Source organism: Pelodiscus sinensis, chromosome 3, assembly GCF_052426305.1.
Source record: "Pelodiscus sinensis isolate ZL-2025 chromosome 3, ASM5242630v1, whole genome shotgun sequence".
NCBI classification, from domain to species: Eukaryota; Metazoa; Chordata; order Testudines; family Trionychidae; genus Pelodiscus; species Pelodiscus sinensis.
Genome location: NC_143054.1, coordinates 122740042 through 122757783, shown reverse-complemented (window position 1 = coordinate 122757783; position 17742 = coordinate 122740042). Strand labels below are relative to the sequence as shown.

General features: G+C 40.1%; 1 protein-coding gene across 2 annotated transcripts; it reads right to left on the bottom strand.

Moving 5' to 3' along the window:
• Positions 1–4098: 4098 nt before the first annotated feature.
• Positions 4099–14007, bottom strand: LOC102458608 (sulfotransferase 6B1-like). 2 transcript variants are annotated; one of them, XM_089777353.1, is made up of 7 exons: positions 13806–14007; positions 11639–11778; positions 8917–9006; positions 8141–8306; positions 7141–7235; positions 6099–6255; positions 4099–5030 (listed from the first exon to the last, which is right to left on the bottom strand). In XM_089777353.1, the coding sequence occupies exons 1-7, from the start codon at positions 14005–14007 to the stop codon at positions 4900–4902; spliced, it is 981 nt and encodes a 326-aa protein (XP_089633479.1). In that variant the 3' UTR covers positions 4099–4899. The 2 variants fall into 2 exon arrangements, with proteins under 2 accessions (XP_089633479.1, XP_006122029.2); XM_006121967.5 differs by having other exon boundaries at positions 8180–8306.
• Positions 14008–17742: the final 3735 nt, after the last annotated feature.

The window sequence follows — 17742 nt, the reverse complement described above, 5'->3', positions numbered from 1 at the left end:
TTCCTCTGCATTAGGGTATGTCTACACTACCACCCTAGTTCGAACTAGGGTGGTAATGTAGGCAACCGGAGTTGCAAATGAAGCCCGGGAAGCCTAGTCCGAACTACCTAGTCCGTGCCGCGTGTAGCTGCGCGGCACAGAGTCCGCACTAGCGGACATTTAAAAATGGCGGCGCCCGGCTTTATGCAAATGAAGCCCGGGAAATTCAAATCCCGGGCTTCATTTGCAACTCCGGTTGCCTACATTACCACCCTAGTTCGAACTAGGGTGGTAGTGTAGACATACTCTTAGAGAGCAAGGGGAAAGAGCACAGTTTGGTCCATACCTCAATCTGGTGGGGACCACAGGAGACAGATGAACCTGGATCTGCCCCAGCCAGGAGACATGTATTCCTCCCAACTGTGCCTGCTGGAGCTGCAGCAATCATGAAGAGGTGTTTCTCACAAAGTTGCTGCTGTGAGAGAAAGCTAGGGATATCCTCTCTCCCCTGGGCACCCTGCCTACTGAGCCCCTCATCCCCACCCCAGAGCATGATTTAAATTAAGAAGAACAAAAAAGTTAGGGGCTTGAGAAATGCCAGGTAAATCTTCTAGTTTAAAAATAAAGGAAAAACTACATTTCTTAAATAGTATATTATTTATATTACAGTAGTGCCTGTAGGCCTCCACTTAAATCAAGTCCCCTTTTTACTAGATGTTCTATAAACAAAGGAAGAGACGGTTGAGTCCTTGCACTGAAGAATTTACAATGTAAATAGACAAGACAAGCAAAGGATGGCTGGTAAAGCGGAACCTCACAAAATAGGCTCATGGTTAAGCTGGCAGTAGAAACAGGTCAATTGACTCCATGTTAGCGCCCTATCCAAAAGACCTGAAGCAATAGCTAGCTTTTCATTAACAGTGAGTTTCTGGCTGCAAGAATAATTGAGTTCATAGTCCCATATTTTAAAAAATGACTACCCAAATCTAAAGGGCACACATCATAGCGTTAGCTTTACTAACCTAAACAAAATTCACCAGGGTTGATTATTTGCTGTCTTTTCCTTTATCTGATATGTCTATAAAACAGGTATTTTGTATGCATTATCATCATTTTGGTCCCAGAGTGGAGCACCATATATTTTATGTTATTGATTTGCATCCTTGGCTTCTGTTCTGTAAGTTGGAGGTACTTGATCCGTTGGAACTGAACTCCACCCTCAAGCTGCAGAGTTTCAGTAATTACATTAGGTGTTTCTTCTGGAATCTCCCATGCAAATTCTCACCAGACCTGTCTCTGTTTAGCTTCTGAGAAACTGGGGAGGTCACAACCCATAGTGAAATGGCTGCATTTTTTCCTGCTCAGAGAATCACATGTAGAAGAAATCCTACTAGCTCATCCAGCCAGTTCTGGAGGCTTCCCTGCAATATATCTTCTGGTGCTATGTCTTATCTAGAGTTGAGAGTCACCAGATAATGAGGTTTCACTATAAGTTACACAACTTAATACACTTCTCTGTCAAGATTTTTTCCCATTCAGTTTAAACTCTTCCTTTTCCCGAGACATGCCTGTAGTCTTAAATAATTTAAAAAACAAGTAGTCCTGTAGCACCTTCAAGACTAACAAAGATATCTATATAGTATCATGAGCTTTCATGGGCAAAACCCTCTCTGCTCATCTGAGAAAGCAGGTTTTTCCCATGAAAGCTCATGATACTATATATATTTTTGTTAGTCTCCGAGGGTACATCTACACAGTAGCATGTAGCTTGAAATAAGCTATGCAATTTGAGCTACACAAATTATATAGCTTATTTTGAGAGAGCCTATTTCTAAATTTGGCTCTGTCTAAACAGTGCTAATTTCAAAATAGAGCACTATTCCAATGAGTCCCTTAATCCTCATGCAACAAAGTTTATGGGATGTCAGAATAACAAGCCTGTTATTTCAACTGTCCTTTGAAATAATGGGATTGCTGTTAAGATGCGCAGAAAACTATTTTGGGATATCACACGTTATCCCAAAATAGCGCCGTTGTGTAGATGTACCCAACTTGCTACAGAACTACTCTTTTTTTTACAGTTAGACTAACACAGCTACCCCTCTGAGACTCTCCCTCTTCGATGTATTCCTCTGCCTTCTGTCAAATAGATGTCAGCTGCTCTCTTTTCCCTACTTCACTGCCGCTTAGCCAGTCTATACATTTTGGGTGACCTTCTCCAGGGGGTTACACCCTTGAAAATGCAGGGAAATGTCATATATTTTGGCAAAATCAATCCAGACTTAAACTGGTGTAACCGGGAGCATTATTTCACAGCAGCATTATTTCGGAGTAGCTGACATTATTCCGAATAACAAAGAGCGTGTCTACACAGCAAGCCATTATTTCAAAATAATGCTGAACTGGAGAACTTCTTACTCTGACTCCAGTAGCCCTCATTTCACAAGGAGTATGGGAAATTAAGGGAAGATTATTCTTCCTTCAACTTCCTGCTGTGTAGACAGTGCCAAATGCTGAATTAAGCTATTTTGACGTCAGTGATGCAGTTGATGAAGCTCAAGTTGCATAGCTTAATTCAAATTTTGCCCTGCTGTGTAGATGTGCCCTCTATGAATTTTCTTTATAAATCAATCCCTCCACCCTGATGATAATCTTTGTTGATCTTATCTGAACTCACCTAGTTTGTCAATATCCTTTTAGTGAAGAAGTTCACCAAACTGAACACAGTATTTCAGGCACAGTCAAGTACAGTCATATACAGGGAAAATTTCACCACTTTGTTTCATGGAGTTAAAATATCCCCTTTGCACCCTAAACTTGTACTGACCATTTCATAGCAGCTATATGGTATTACAACTTGAAATGTAGTGTGCTGTCCACTTTCAACCCTAAATCCCTTTCAGCATTGCAGTTTCCTATGTATTCCCACTGAATATATATATATATATATATGTGAGATTATTTTGTCCTAGGGGAACAATAGGCATTTATGTAAGTTCCTCACTTTTTTATTGTACTTTGGCCATTTTTATAATTTCTCTCTGGCCCTCTGTATCATCTCTTTACGCTTCCTGGTGTTTGTGGCTCCAGTATTTAAAGACTGTCTTACCTTAGCATCAAATCAGCATGCCTGGAATTTTGTTCTGGTTATCCAATTTTCTGTTGACTTTTGGAGTTTAGGAAAGATGCTATTTACAGCAGTAGAGGCTGAAGTCTTCTCTTAACCCATATAGTGAGTACACTGTGGGCCACAGGAGCACCAATGTACTTACTCTTCTCTGCCAATTTGCATTTCCCTGCCTACTGCGTAGAAAGGCAAGGGTGCAGGATATTTCAGTTTCCCTATTTACTCAATTTTTACCATATCCACTGAGTATGCTATAAGGTAAAATTCAGACACATTTTTTGAAAAGCTACTAATCCACTAGTGACCCTGAGCATCAGGATGGCCTACCCCACAACCTCAAGCCAGGTTCTATGCCTGAGGGTATGTCTACCATAAAATACCGTATTTCAAGAAAAAAACCACTGTCCACACGGGGTTATTTCGAAAAGAAACCCTTCCTTCGAAATAACCCCTAAACCTCATTTTTTAAGGAGTAAGGTTATTTTGAAGGAAAGGTTTCTTTTCTTAATAACCCTGTTTTTTTCTCAAAATACAGTATTTTGGAAAAGCAGCCGGCCGTGATTATGCAAATGAAGCACAGGAAATTCAAATCCGTGCTTCATTTGCAATTTTTTTGTCTGCATTTGCATTCCTCTTTTGAAGAAGGAATGCAATGTTGACATACCCTGAGAGACCAACAGAGGAGCCATTTTAAAACTGCATGGGACATCGATTATTAATACAAAATGTAACAGTCTGACACTAAGTGGTTTTACAAGACAAATAGACAACTTTCAAAGGTCCTCTTGCTTGCTTGAGTCATTCATTGAAGTCAATGAGGTGGCCTAATCACATGATTAAGGTGACCAAGGTTTGACTTCGGTGCTGTGTAGGTGTGAGAAACCAGTGAGAATCATATAAGACATTAGTAGACTATTGTTTTAATTGTATTATAGCAACAACAAAAGCAAGGGTTAAGAACGAAACACAAAGAAAATGTGTGTAGGGCCTGACTCTGCTCTGACTCCTGCCAATGTTGTACTTGTGTAACTTCACTGATTTTAGTGGAGATGCTGCTGATTGGCACCTATATAAACAAGAGGAGGAGAATCAAGCTGATATGTTTTGGGATACTAACAACCAAATTTTTTGTGGGTGTAAATGGGCATAATTCCTCCAAATCCAAATACATTCTCCCCATTTACACCAGCGGGGAATATGACCAGAAATCTGCAGGCAAATTTCCCAGCCTACATTAAGACTATTGTCAGAGAAATGAAAAACCTTCAGAAAACATTGAGTTCCTTTTATTTTAATAACTCTTGATCAATGCTCATTATGGGTCTTCTTATAGAAAGATTTGCATTGACTTGAACTAGAGTTGAATCTGTCCCTCTGTTTGGTAGAAATCTCTTAGTGAAAAAGATGCCTCATTTAAAACATTTTTTTAAAAATATTACCACACCCCATTAGTTGTTAAATATTTTAGCAAGAGTAATGGAGGTGGATGAGATGAGGCAACAGTAAAGGGAAAGAGGGTAGTGCAGGAATGGGGGGGTCTGCCAGGTGATAGTGCCAGAGATGTAGTAATAGTATGGATATGATTAATTACAGTATCATTGGATAATGGACGCAGTCTAAGGTCTGAAGTTTAAAGTAGGAATGTGCTTGACTGTAAAAAGAGCTGGGTGTTATGATCATTTATAAATAGTCAGAGAAATGTGGATCACTTTATCTATTTTTCTAGTGCATGTAATGCAACGGATCTGATAGAATTGTGGGGAACTCTTGCTTTAGCAATGTCATTATAGTCCTCAGGCTTTACAGTACACCTCATACTTCATCTTTCCTCCCAGTTTAGTTCTTGCTAGGCGTTCCTCAAACATTTTGTCCATTTCTCGGTTCTGATCTTCATTAAAAAGGTTCTTCCAGTCACTAACACCACCTACAAAGAAACATTATCATTGTTTATATAGAACACAGCTACAGAACCCTTGAAAAATGAGGAATTTAGCATTTTTATTTTTTCTTTTAAAAAAAAGATGAGGGGTTTTTTTTATCACGTTTTGATAACTGGAGTGTATTCCTGATTCAGTTTTACTTCAGTGTGTTTCTGCTGATGTCACCACATGTTTCCTGAAATATGGAACCCAGAACTGGACACAGTACTGCAGCTGAGGCCTTTTCAGTGTGAATAGAGTGGAAGAATTACCTCTTGTGTCTTGCTTACAACATTACTGCTAATACTTCCCAGAATGATAATTTTTTTGCAACAGTGTTATACTGTTGCCTCATATTTAACTTGTGGTCCACTATGACCCCCGAATCCTTTTCTGCAGTTCTCCTTCCTAGGCAGTTATTTCCCATTTTGTATGTGTGCAACTGATTATTTCCAGATACTGAAGTTAAGCTGACTGGTCTGTAATTGACAGGTTGTCCATATTTTCCTCTTTATATTTTTGCCCTTTTCCTGTCCTCTGGAATCTCTTCCATCACCCATGATTTTTTAAGATTATCACTAATGACTTAGATGTCGCCTTAGTCAGCTCTTTGAGTATTCTAGGATGCATTTCGTCAGGCCCTGGTGATGTAAAAACATCTAACTTGTCTAAGTAATTTCCAACTTGTCCTTATTCAGATTTTACCTCATTTTAACTGGTATTCCCCATGTTAGACCTCTTTTTTCAAAATAGCTTATTTTGAAATTGGGAGTGTTTACACAGCCCTTATTTTGAAAAGAGCACTCTTCCTCCGACTCCCCTTACTTCTCGTATAACGAGGGTTACAGGAGGCCGAATAAGCAGTCCTCCAGCTTGACCGTATTTTGACATTATTTCGAAATAACTGCCTGCTGTGTAGATGCAGACCAAGTTATTTCGAAATAACACTACTTATTTCAAAATAATGTTGCTGTGTAGATGTACTTGTTGTGTGTGCAAAAAGAAGTAGGAGATGATTTGCCAAAACTCCTAGGAGGTAGTTGTTGCATCTTTGGAACTTCTTAGGAATTCACCTTTGCGGAAGAGAACGTTGCCCAATGCACCATGGGTTTTGTGGGCATTCTCTTTCATAGCTTGGAAACTGCTCTGATCTGCAACCACTTGAAGCTGTTCCTCAGTCAGGGATAACCCGAAGAATTCGGCTATCTTTTTCACTCCCAACTCCCTGTTCTGGAAAGAGGAAGGTTGCACATTGAATGTTATTCAAACAATACAGGCAGTCCCCGGGTTACGTATAAGATAGGGACTGTAGGTTTGTTCTTAAGTTGAATTTGTATGTAAGTCGGAACTGGTACATATTGTAGGGGAAACTCTAGCCAAACATTTCTCCAGAGCTCAGTTTTATTCTCCCACACCTCACTTCCCTCAGTCCTTTATTCTCAAGCTGAGGTGTCTGCTGAGAAAAGCCACTCCGCGTCTCCCTGGTCTGCTGTGGGAGGGGGGGCGCTAGCTTCGCGTCTCCCTGGTCTGCTGGGGGGAAGCAGCTAGTGTGGGGTTGCCTCACCCATTTGTAAGTAGGGATCCGATGTAAGTCAGATCCATGTAACCCGGGGACTGCCTGTATGCATTGTTTCATTTCTGTGCCATTTCTACTTACTATAGCTAGCTCCATATTTTCATGTAGTCTGCTTAGATAGCTTCAGTATGACTGAAGTAATATATAGCTCTTCTGCTGGCCCTCTGTATAGATGAGAATTGCACCCAGTGTGAGGAAAACGGTAGTCTCTACTTAGCTGAGAGCACAATATAAATGAGTAGTTCTCTTAGCTGTCTATCACGCCCATACAGTTGTATGCATATCAGTTATCTGGGAACTAAGCTTTAAAAAGGTTTTAGTGCCACATACTAGAGCTGATCAGAAAATGGGGGGGAAAGGGAAATCAAGGGAAAATCTCATTGACATTTCAGAGAAAATGTTATCCAAAATCAATAGATTAATATTTTGGCTACTCTATGTCATGTGATTGGTGCTTTAGAGTTCACTCAAAAAATAATCTGTGTAATTTACTTCTTCAGTAACAAATGTTGCCTGGAGTATAAAAGTGTTAATCTCACCTCTTTCAGTTCTTCATAGGTTATTGTCATAACATTTTCACTGTCAACATGCTTGCTCCATTCACAAATATAGTCAAAGTATGAGCCCCAAGGCACTGGAGGACACCAAGGAATCATATATGTTAATAATTATTAACATGAATAGTGGCTGAAGACTGAGTTTATTTATTAAAGTCTTGACTGATGGTTAGAATTTCAGACTGACCCCTCTGCCAGGCAGCATAATCTCAGGATACTTGAAGAAGATTGTTAGAATATGATATTTATTATCCCAGCAAATACATAGTAAGATTTAGTCCAGTTCTAGGTACCAGAATTTTAGGAGTTTTACTTAGTGTTCCTTTAATTCCCCAAATACTTTGTATTAGAAATTAATTGTTATCTCTTAACTATGAAATAGGGGGAGAGATACAGGTAGGTTGGTTTGCCTGGGTTTTAATGTTTTCAGTTATTTACTGTGCTTTAAAAAAAATCATTTGCTATTTGTGCATTTGCCAACAATAGGCTGATATGTGGAAGGCTAAACTAAAAGTCATGTCTGTGGACTTTTCAAACCGGGGGTGGGGAAGGGTTTCCCTGCTGACAGTGTGTATGTGTGTGTGATGAAGATTTTTTGTCAATTCCCTTCCACTCATTTAGACGGCAACATAAATGTATCACCAAACGCATTCTGGAGGTATCTTCCTCAAAATCCTTTCCTACAAGTGAAGGGTCAGGGGAGTTCTAACCCACCCTATTCACAGAACTTTAGCCTTGATGCAGTCTCATCAGTGTGGACTTCTCTATAAACTCTACTTTGTTCCTATGACATTGTTTCCTCCCTGTCCTCAGTGATTTTTATAAAAATGGGACATGTTCCCACCACAAGCCACTTCTTAAAGAAATTTGTCTGGATTTTAAAAAATCCTTCTCTTAGCCTCTGTCATTTTTGTGATAAAATACAATTTAAAAAACATAACGAATCTGGTTAACTGATTCCATATTTTCATATTTCTTCTACACACTAAATAATAGGCATAGATAGATAAAGGAACAGTACTTTTTCCAGTCATGAAATCTGTGAAGAATTCATCCCAGGTCTCATAAGAGGGAAGTGGAGACAGGCCATTGGTAAAGTGGTAAAAAGATGTAGCTACATCTTTGGGATTTCGAACAAGCACCAGTATCTAGAAAATTAATATATCTATATTATATGCATGTAGATTTCTGGAGGTAGACATAGCAAAACTGCAGTATCAATTTCCTGGCTCTTAGGAATTAGATACAGAATTAATGATGTGATCCTATATGTGTTTCTCCTGATCTCCCCAAATTATACACAATTTACATGTGCTCTGTCTGAAACAAGACTCCTTCATCCCTTTGGGTTAGTGAACCTTCTTAAAGAAAACTTGATTAAAAGTTAAAGGGGCAAATTCAGAGGTCTTATTGGAAAAATAAATAAATGACACTCAATCCCCGTCCACATTGAAGTCCCACTCACTAGTGACACCCAATGAAATGCCATCCACAGTCGACGGTAGCAATTCTTTTCTATCACTGGAGGATCCCTCTTCCACTGAGTGATCCTCATAGTTCTGGAGATGCCATCTTTACTGTTGGATTTCACTGTGGTGTGTTGTGAAGTGGCTATTCTGTAACAGAGGACCAGGCCCCAAACATGGCCAAATCTCCATACCTAGTAAGTAGACTTTGAAAATGACAATGGAAGTCTAAAGGGGCCTGAAAATTCTATTGATGGGTGTATGCCTACCAGACATTTGAATGAGCTCTCACCTTGGCTTTATTCTTGAAGATGGACTCAGGTAGATTGTGAGGAAGGAGATGAGTAAATATAACTCTTCTAGAAGGTAATTTCTCCATCCGCTTTAATACAAATTGAAAGAAGAAGGAAAGCAGACAATTTAATTAATGTTACATTACATTTTCAGTAACTCTATGCCAAAATACTCCAGGGCTCTGGAAAGTTTTCGTGTTTTAGGAGTTCTGTGATTGTTCTGGGACCAGTGTCTAATCTATAGACACCCCTGAATGCAAGTATCAGAGGGGTAGCTGTGTTAGAATTAATCTGCATAAACAACTAGAAGTCCCATGGCACCTTATAGACTAATAGATTTATTAGAGCATAAGTTTTCATGGGCAAAGACCTACTTCATCATATGCATTGACTATGAACCAGATAACAACTCCTTGGGAATGGTTGCCTTATAATTGCTCATTCTAGGTTGTATTTCCCTAGTGTTTTTTAATGAAAAGATCGTGCAAGATAGTATCAACAGCCCTACTAACGTCAAAGATATATCACATCTACTGCTTCTACCATTCACAAGACTTGTTACCTTATCAAAGAAAACTATTAGGTTGATTTGACACAATTTGTTTTTGACAAATCCATGCCGTTATTCCAGAAAAACGGTGCAGTCTGGACACACTCTAAGTATAGAGTTTACAGCCAGACTGGGATTTTGTGCCTTCAGTCTTAATTTGTCCAGAGGTTGGGACTCATGCTCTTGTGATGTTCCAGACAGTTTGACAGTATGCTGGGCTTGATCTGGTAGGTGTGACCAGAAACTGCCTAGATGTACATTAAAACAACTGCGGTGTAGAAGGGTGTCAAGATTGAAACAAGGAGGAGAAGGAACGCCTCCCTTTCAGTCTTTAGTCCCGTGATGAGGGTACTCACTGAGGATATATGAGACCTCCCAGTTCAACTCTCTCCTGTGGCTGACGAAGCGAACAAGGGTGTCCTTTTAAAAAGGTGGGGAGGCAACATCCATGTGTACCAGGATGCTGCTTGCTTTTCTTCCCATTCCCCTGACTATCAGGAAGTGAAGGGAAAGTATATGGCTTCTGTGCATGTCTCTCACTCCTGGCTGGTGAAGGGAGGGAGTAGAGGAATAATTCATAGAATCCATGTATTTTCTCCTTGTTCCCTGATAATCAGGGGAATGGGAAGAAAATCAAGCAGTGTCCCAGTACACGCAGCTGCTCCCCTCCCCTCCGGCCCCACTGCCCTCCTGAAATGGTGCCTTTGGGTTTGAACAAGGATCACCCTCCGTTCATATGAGTGTGCTAATCAGTGGACTGTAGAATGACTTCCTTTTTCTCACCTACTTAATACTTAAGTAGTGAAATTATTTAATTAAAGTGGAACAACTTCTATGAGGGTATGTCTACACTAGTCCCCTAGTTCAAACTAGGGAGACTAATGAGGGCGACCGAAATTGCAAATGAAGCACAGGATTTAAATATCCCGTGCTTCATTAGCATGTTCCCGGGCGGTCGCCATTTTGGAAACTGACTAGTCCGGAATAACTGTCCGTGTCTACACGCGGCAGTGAAACGGGAGTTCGAAGTAAACCCCTTAACTCGAATTAGCTGTTAAAACTCATTCCACGAGGAGTAACAGCTAATTCGAGTTAGGGGTTTACTTCGAACTCCCATTTCACTGCCACGTGTAGACACGGGCAGTTATTTCAGGCTAGTCAGTTTCCAAAATGGCGACCGCCCGGGAACATGCTAATGAAGGGCGGGATATTTAAATCCTGCACTTCATTTGCAATTTCGGTCGCCCTCATTAGTCTCCCTAGTTTGAACTAGGGGGGTAGCGTAGACGTACCCTGAGAGATTAAAGGAGGCCCACATAAGAAAAGCCCATAGTCCAGTGATCAGAGCAGTCACCCGAAAGGTGGCCAATTTCTGTTCAGATCCTTTCTCCTCATCAGGTAGTGGGTGGACTTGAACCATTGGTCTTCCACATTCTGCAGGACTAAGGAATATAAGGGAGGCAGGTCTCTCCTTCTCCACTCATTTTGGGCAGATCAAGGTGGCTTCTTGAGAACACCTTCCAGCTTGGACTCAGCACACCCGCTAGGTATCTTCTCCAGTTTGTGGACCGCACAAGAGCTTAGTGGGGAAGACGACATTTGGATGCCTAGGGAAGCAGCCGTGCACATGACTGAATGCCTAGTGAACTGTTACTGCAAAAACTTAGGGGATGTTTGAGTTTGGGCACCTACAGGATTAGGTGGCAGCCATGCAGTTTTGTGGATTGCACCTAAGAATCTTTGTGGGGCTCACCCCAGGTCCTGCATTCTATTCCATGGTCTTTGTAATTGATGTTGCATGGAACTCTTTCTTATACTCCATTTGGAATAATATGATTGAGTTTTTGTAAATGTCTCATGTAATTGTTATTAATATGTGTTCTCCTCAGCTCTTTCGGGATGCCCATTTACCAGCCTTTCCCCCTGAATTGGATGGCACGTGCAGGATTTATCCTAGTCACAGCATTTGCCATAGTTGTCCAGAGGTCTTTATTTGGATAGGTATTTCACATACCATGATGTCAACAATGATACGTGAAAAAGTACATCTGAGCAATTTCAGAAAATATTCTGGCCCAGAGTCTCAAAGGTATATTGGTGCATAACACCTATTAATTTCAATGGGAGTTAGACACCTAAATACCTTTGAGAATCAGGTCCTCACTCCTCACCTGATATTTCTCTATATCTCCAACTTCAAGGTAAGGAAATTCTTCTAGTTCCTCATCTTTCAGGCTATTTGTTTCATCTTTGTTATTCTCTGCAGATGTTCTTACCAAATCAGTTAAGATCTGGCCAACCCAATTGGTACCTTAAAATACACAGAATTGAATTTTAAAAATAGTTTCTTGGTTTGAATACATATACAGCAACTGGAGAGATTTGTACAGTTTATTAACTAATAGATAAGAAAAAATCAATGAGGTTGAAATAGCTAAATAAATTAAAATCTTTTCTAATAAAGGAAATGTTTCTTTTTTCTTACTGTGATGAACATGGGTATACTCACTGATATTGACCTGCACCACAAAATATGGTCTAAATATAAAATTTCTGAGACCTGATCTACAGTAGAAATTTAGGCTGGATTATCTAAATTGACCAGAGGAGTGAAAAATCCATATCCCTAAGCAGTTTACTTAAATCAGTGTAACTCCCCATTTAGCCCGTGCTAGGTCAATTGGCAAATTTTTCTGTCAGTCTAGCTGCCTCCTCTTGGGGATGTGGATTATCTACAGTGGGAGAATCCCCTCCCATCAGAGTAGCTAATATCTGTGGTGTTAGTTTTTAAGTATATACAAGCCTTCAGATGGTGGGTTGGAAAGTCAACAGGGAGCAGTTTTAGTACATTCTCTCATAGTCACACAACTCCCTTAAAAGACTTTCAAAAGTGCTGGGGGGGGGGGGGGGGGAGGCTGCCCAACCCCCAGCTCTCCCCAAGGCCCCACCCCCACTTAACCCTTTTCCTTAAGATCCCTCCCTAACCCTGCCCCTTCCCACCCAGTTCTGCCCCCTCACTTGAGCACACTGCATCCTCATCTGTCTCCCCCTCAACCTCCTGAATGCCACAAAATAGCTGATCATGGTGGGGAGGAGGCATGGGGAAGGAGAGGAAGATGCTGATCTCTGGGGCCCACTGGTGGGCAAAAAGCATTGAGGGAAGAGGGGAGCTGATGGTGGGGGGCTGCTGATGGGTGCTGAGTACTTACTAATTTTTCTTCATGGGTGCTCCAACCCTGAAGCACCCATGGAATTGATGTCTATGAGTGCTATTCTCATCTAATACTTAGTGTCCATCTACAGGCAGGGCTTAACGCGGAATAAGCTATGCAAATTGAGCTATGTCAGTTACATAGCTTATTTTGAAATTCGGAGCATCTACACATCACTTATTTCGAAATAGAGCACTCTTCATCCAACTTCCCTTATTCCTTGTACAATGAGGGTTATAGGAGTCGGAGTAAGAAGTACTCCAGCTTGACAGTAATTTGACATTATTTTGAAATAATTGCCTCCTGTGTAGACACAGAATACATTATTTTGAAATAAGGCTAGTTATTTTGAAATAATGTTGCTATGTACACATACCCTTAGAGATTGGCTTAAGCCATGAATCATTAAATTGAAAATACTTTCCAAAAATATTATCATACTTATGATAACCACATATTCTTGTCTTCCATGTAAATGTACTATCCTTTTTAAATCTTCATAAGCTTTTCACATCAGTGACTTCTTCTGGCAATAAATCCTGCCTTTAAATTTTCATAGAAAATAATTTTCAGTTTTATCACCCGACTAGAAGTGAATGAAATCAATGTACGGAAAAAATTACTAGAATTCATGGAGAATTATTCACTTTGCATGATTTCACAATCCTAACATTTCAATTTTTCAAGAAGCTTCAGGAGACTGCAATTTTGTAAATAGGAAGGTGCAAGAAAAAACCCTAAAGAATATTGCAGATGAGGAAACCAAATGTTAAAATTTATGCAAAAATACTTATTTGTAAATGTTGCAAATCTAACAAGTTCACTCTATAGGCACCACAAAAGTGAGTTATGTTTACTGTGAAAAACATCACTTTGATTTTCCTGACCTGTGCATTTACCATAATATTGAAAAAGCCACTAGCAATGGCATTCCTTTGGAAAGGAATATGAGGTAAGTAATTTTTCTTCTCTTGTTCATATGAATTGTTCTCATTGCCATATCATCATAACCAAAGTTGTTATTTATAAATGGAAACAATTCTCTCACTGTTTTAACTACAGCCTGATTATTTATAATATATTCATATTACACCTTATATTTCCTTAGCAAACAAAATATATTCACCTGATTTAGGATATCCTGTTAGGATCACATCCTCCTGCCTGGCTTCAAAGGATTCAAGAGCCTTGAATATTTCAGGACTGCACACAGTGGTGGGATAGAGAATCCCCTTGTAAGAAAAAAGCAGATCCTCCTCGTTCATTGTATCACCAGCAGCCATTGCCTTATCCACCAGTTCAATGAATTTTTTCCTATGGTTCGACATTCTTCTCTCTCTTGATGTAAAGCTTGATGCAGACAGAGATGGGCACAGACTACCTTTTATGGATCAAGTGAACAATGCTTCACTCCTCCCTATTCAGGGAAATACAGCCCCAGACAAAAAGCCTGATCTAGATCCTATTGGAGTCCTTTACAGTCCTGTCATTGACATCAATAGGAGTTGGACAGGCCAAAAGAGGGAAACAAGGGAATTAAATTGCTTCTTATGCCAAACTCTTATATAATTTCAAAACATCACATGTAAAAAACTGGTGTAGAATGAGTGCATAGCGCACGTGTATGTAATACATTCATGCCATGCAGAAAATTACAGAGCTGCCAGCTTCCTGTTTAGATTGTACAGTGCCCAATACCAGGGTTCCCATGGTGACCCTGCCCTTTTATATATTTGTTACAATGGGGTTTTCCATTTCACAGTCACATCATTCTTGAGCCTTGAGAGCTGAGTTGCTGAGAATGGGAAAGAGAAGTGGTCTCTGCAGGGATGTCTACGCTGCAGATTTTTTCCAGAAAAACACCATTTTTTCTGGAAAAAATACACTTATGTCCACACTGCAAAATTGCGTTCTTTCGACAGAAAGTTGAAAGAACGCAGGAGTTTTTCTGACAGCACTAAACCTCTTTCTATGAGGAAGAAGCATTTTTTCGAAAGAGCTCTTTCAGAAAAAGGCATGTGTGAATGGGGAAGAGGGAGTTCTTTCGAAAGAAGAGGCCTCCAGGAAAAAGCACAGGTGCCCTGGTGGCCACTCTGTTTGTAGTAATCACAACTTAAATGCAAGATAGTGTTCAATAAATCTGGACACAATCTTTCGAAAAAGCAGATCGCTTTTTCAGTGCACTTTTTCTGTGTGCGTGCTCTCTTTTGGAATAAATTTTTCCAGAAGACCTCTTCTGGAAAAGCTTCTTCCAAAAGAAGCCTGCAGTCTAGATATAGCCTGGATAAGGCTGCAGAATTCTCCTGCTAGGGTGAGTCACCAGAACCTCCATTTGGTGGCCTTCAGGGTACAAATCCCCAGTGGGGACTCTTGTACAAACATTTTCTCAAGTCTTGTCTGGTGGTTGGGTGATTTTTTCTTTAATGCATAATGATTTATTAATTGTCATGTTTGTATTCATATAAACCTTTTAGTGTGTGTGGCAAGGGATGAAATCCTGGCTTCAATGAACTCAAAGGCAAAACTCCCATTGACTCCGATGAGGCTAAAATCTCTGCCCTTGGGAATATTTATGGTCTCAGCCTTTCTCATATTGTATTCCCCTGAGCAATAAATCCCACTCTTCTCATTCACTAAATCCCATTCCCACAATCGCACTCCCTTATTTAAAGACTTCTGACTCCCTCCTTAAACTCTTCTCCTGTCTGCACAGGGCTTCCTTAAATTCTTCAAAAAAGAACTGAGAACATATTAAGGTGTGGGCTTTAGTGTTGGAATCACAGCCCGTTTCATTTCAAACTCTACCCTGTGGGATCTATGAGGGAAATCTTAAAGGATTTCACTCCTGAAGGTATGTCTGCAGAAGGGAGCCTTTGGACATTTTCTTATGGATGGATTTCTATGATCAGTCACAACAATATGAGTAGGTCATGCCAGAATGGAGATTAGTGGTAGAAAGCCAGCTACAAAAAGAGATTTGAAGGAGAATTCGGGGTATTGACAAAAGGCTTGATAAAGTCTCAGTAATATGAGCGCTCAGTACAGCATTCCACTATTAAACCTTTGCTGAGAGATTGGGAGAGAGCACAATAAGTTATATAGATTATATAAATGTGCAGATTCACAGGGCTTTCTGAATGTACCAAATGTCAACAGGGGAGGTTGGCAGCGGACTATAATCTTGTTTAAGCTTATAAAAAGGTGTTTACAAAAAGTGGAGAATTACAAAGTTTAGCGCACTTGGCAATATCCAGTGTAATGAAATCCATCACTCTACCTCCAAAAGGCCTAGGAGAACAATGCCTTATCTGGGCTGCTCCCTGAAAATGGATCTTTGCAGGGTAAGTTAGTGGGCTTCAGCCATGATACCTATAGCACACTGACAACTGATAATAGCTAGGCTAACAGTGAACTGACTACTGCTTCTGATCTCTGTATTTGTCTCTGTTAACAACAAACAAACAACCTGCCTCCCAACTATATCCTCAATACCTACCTACAAATTGTGCACACAGCTAGTCTAAGAAAAAAATAAGTTAAAATTATTGTCATGATATTCGGTTGTGGGTAAAAGCCACTTCATCAGGTGCATCTGACAAAATGGTTTTTACTCACAAAAGCTTACAACCAAATAAATCTGTTTGTCTTTATGGTGCCACAGGACTCGTCATTGTTTCTGCCGATACAGACTAACACAACTACATGGTATTGTCTCCCCCCACCCTCCACAATCCTACTCTTCTTTTTTTTCAATCATCAGTTCCATCTGGTCTTAAATTAAGGATATACAAAATCATAGAATCATAGAACTCTAGGGCTGGAAGAGACCTCAGGAGGTCATAGAGTCCAACCATCTGCCCAAAGCAGGACCAACCCTAACTAAAGCATCCCAGCCAGGGCTTTGTCAAGCCTGGACTTAAAAACCTGTAGGGATGGAGATTCCACCACCTCCCTAGGTAACCCATTCCAGTGCTTCTTCACCCTCCTAGTGAAATATCTGCACAGAGGAAAGTGTTCATGGGCTAGGCTACTTGAGCTAGCTTGAATCCAGCTGGCCCAAGTAAGAACAATTAAAAACACTGAAGAGCAGGCTTCAGTGTATGTAGTTCAAGCCCAGCATGGACCCTGGGAATGTGTTCAACTCATGATCCTTTTCTGAAGCTTGCACGCTGTGCTTCTTTTCGCTTCTACTGTTATTCCTATTAGCTGGATTCAAGCACTCTTGGGCATACTAGCCTATCCACAGCCTTTAAAGTGTAGCTATATCTCTAAAGTGCAACTCTTTGGAACAGAGAGTGGCTTTTATTGTTTGTCTGTATAGCTCTTAAAAGAATAAAGGCCCAATCTCGTCACTATTATAACATCAGTAATAATTAATTATTAAAATATAATTAATAATGGGCCCAATTCAGGAGGGACTAACTTCCATAAGCTAAAATCATGAAAATTGTGAGTGAAATCCTAGAAGAACTGAAGTCAATGGGAGCTTTGTCATTGTCTTCACTGGGGCTAGGATTCATCCTGTACAGAGTAAGTCAAAATTCTGAGGGCCCATGAGAGAACAGGAAAATGAACAGCATTAAGAGCAGCATTGGGCCATGGAAATAAGTGAGTAATAATGTTCTAGAAGTCTCATAAAGGTTTCAGAGTTTGTGGCAATCCTAAAATAGCTAAACAGTATCAGCCAAATTCTCTCCCAGTGCAGGTCATTTGGCTGCAATGAAGCTGCCATTGAGACAGAAGATGAACACTGGCTTAGCATTGAAACTATTGTATCAACTTTGTAAATGCGATCTGCATTTTTGTAGAGCCAGATTCTGGTAATGTGAAAGCTTCAAAGACTATTGTATTGAGATGAGCCAGATGCTATGGGCATGTAGACTATTCATAAACCTTTCCATCAATACATCTATTATATATTTTGAAGAGTTTGTTTCTTTGTGGATTTGTTTACGCAACATAAAATCATACTTCAGGATTACCTACAGATACCAAATTTTGCATACACAATCCTGTTGCTTAAATTAGCTGAATGCACTACTTTTTACACCAGAATATACTGG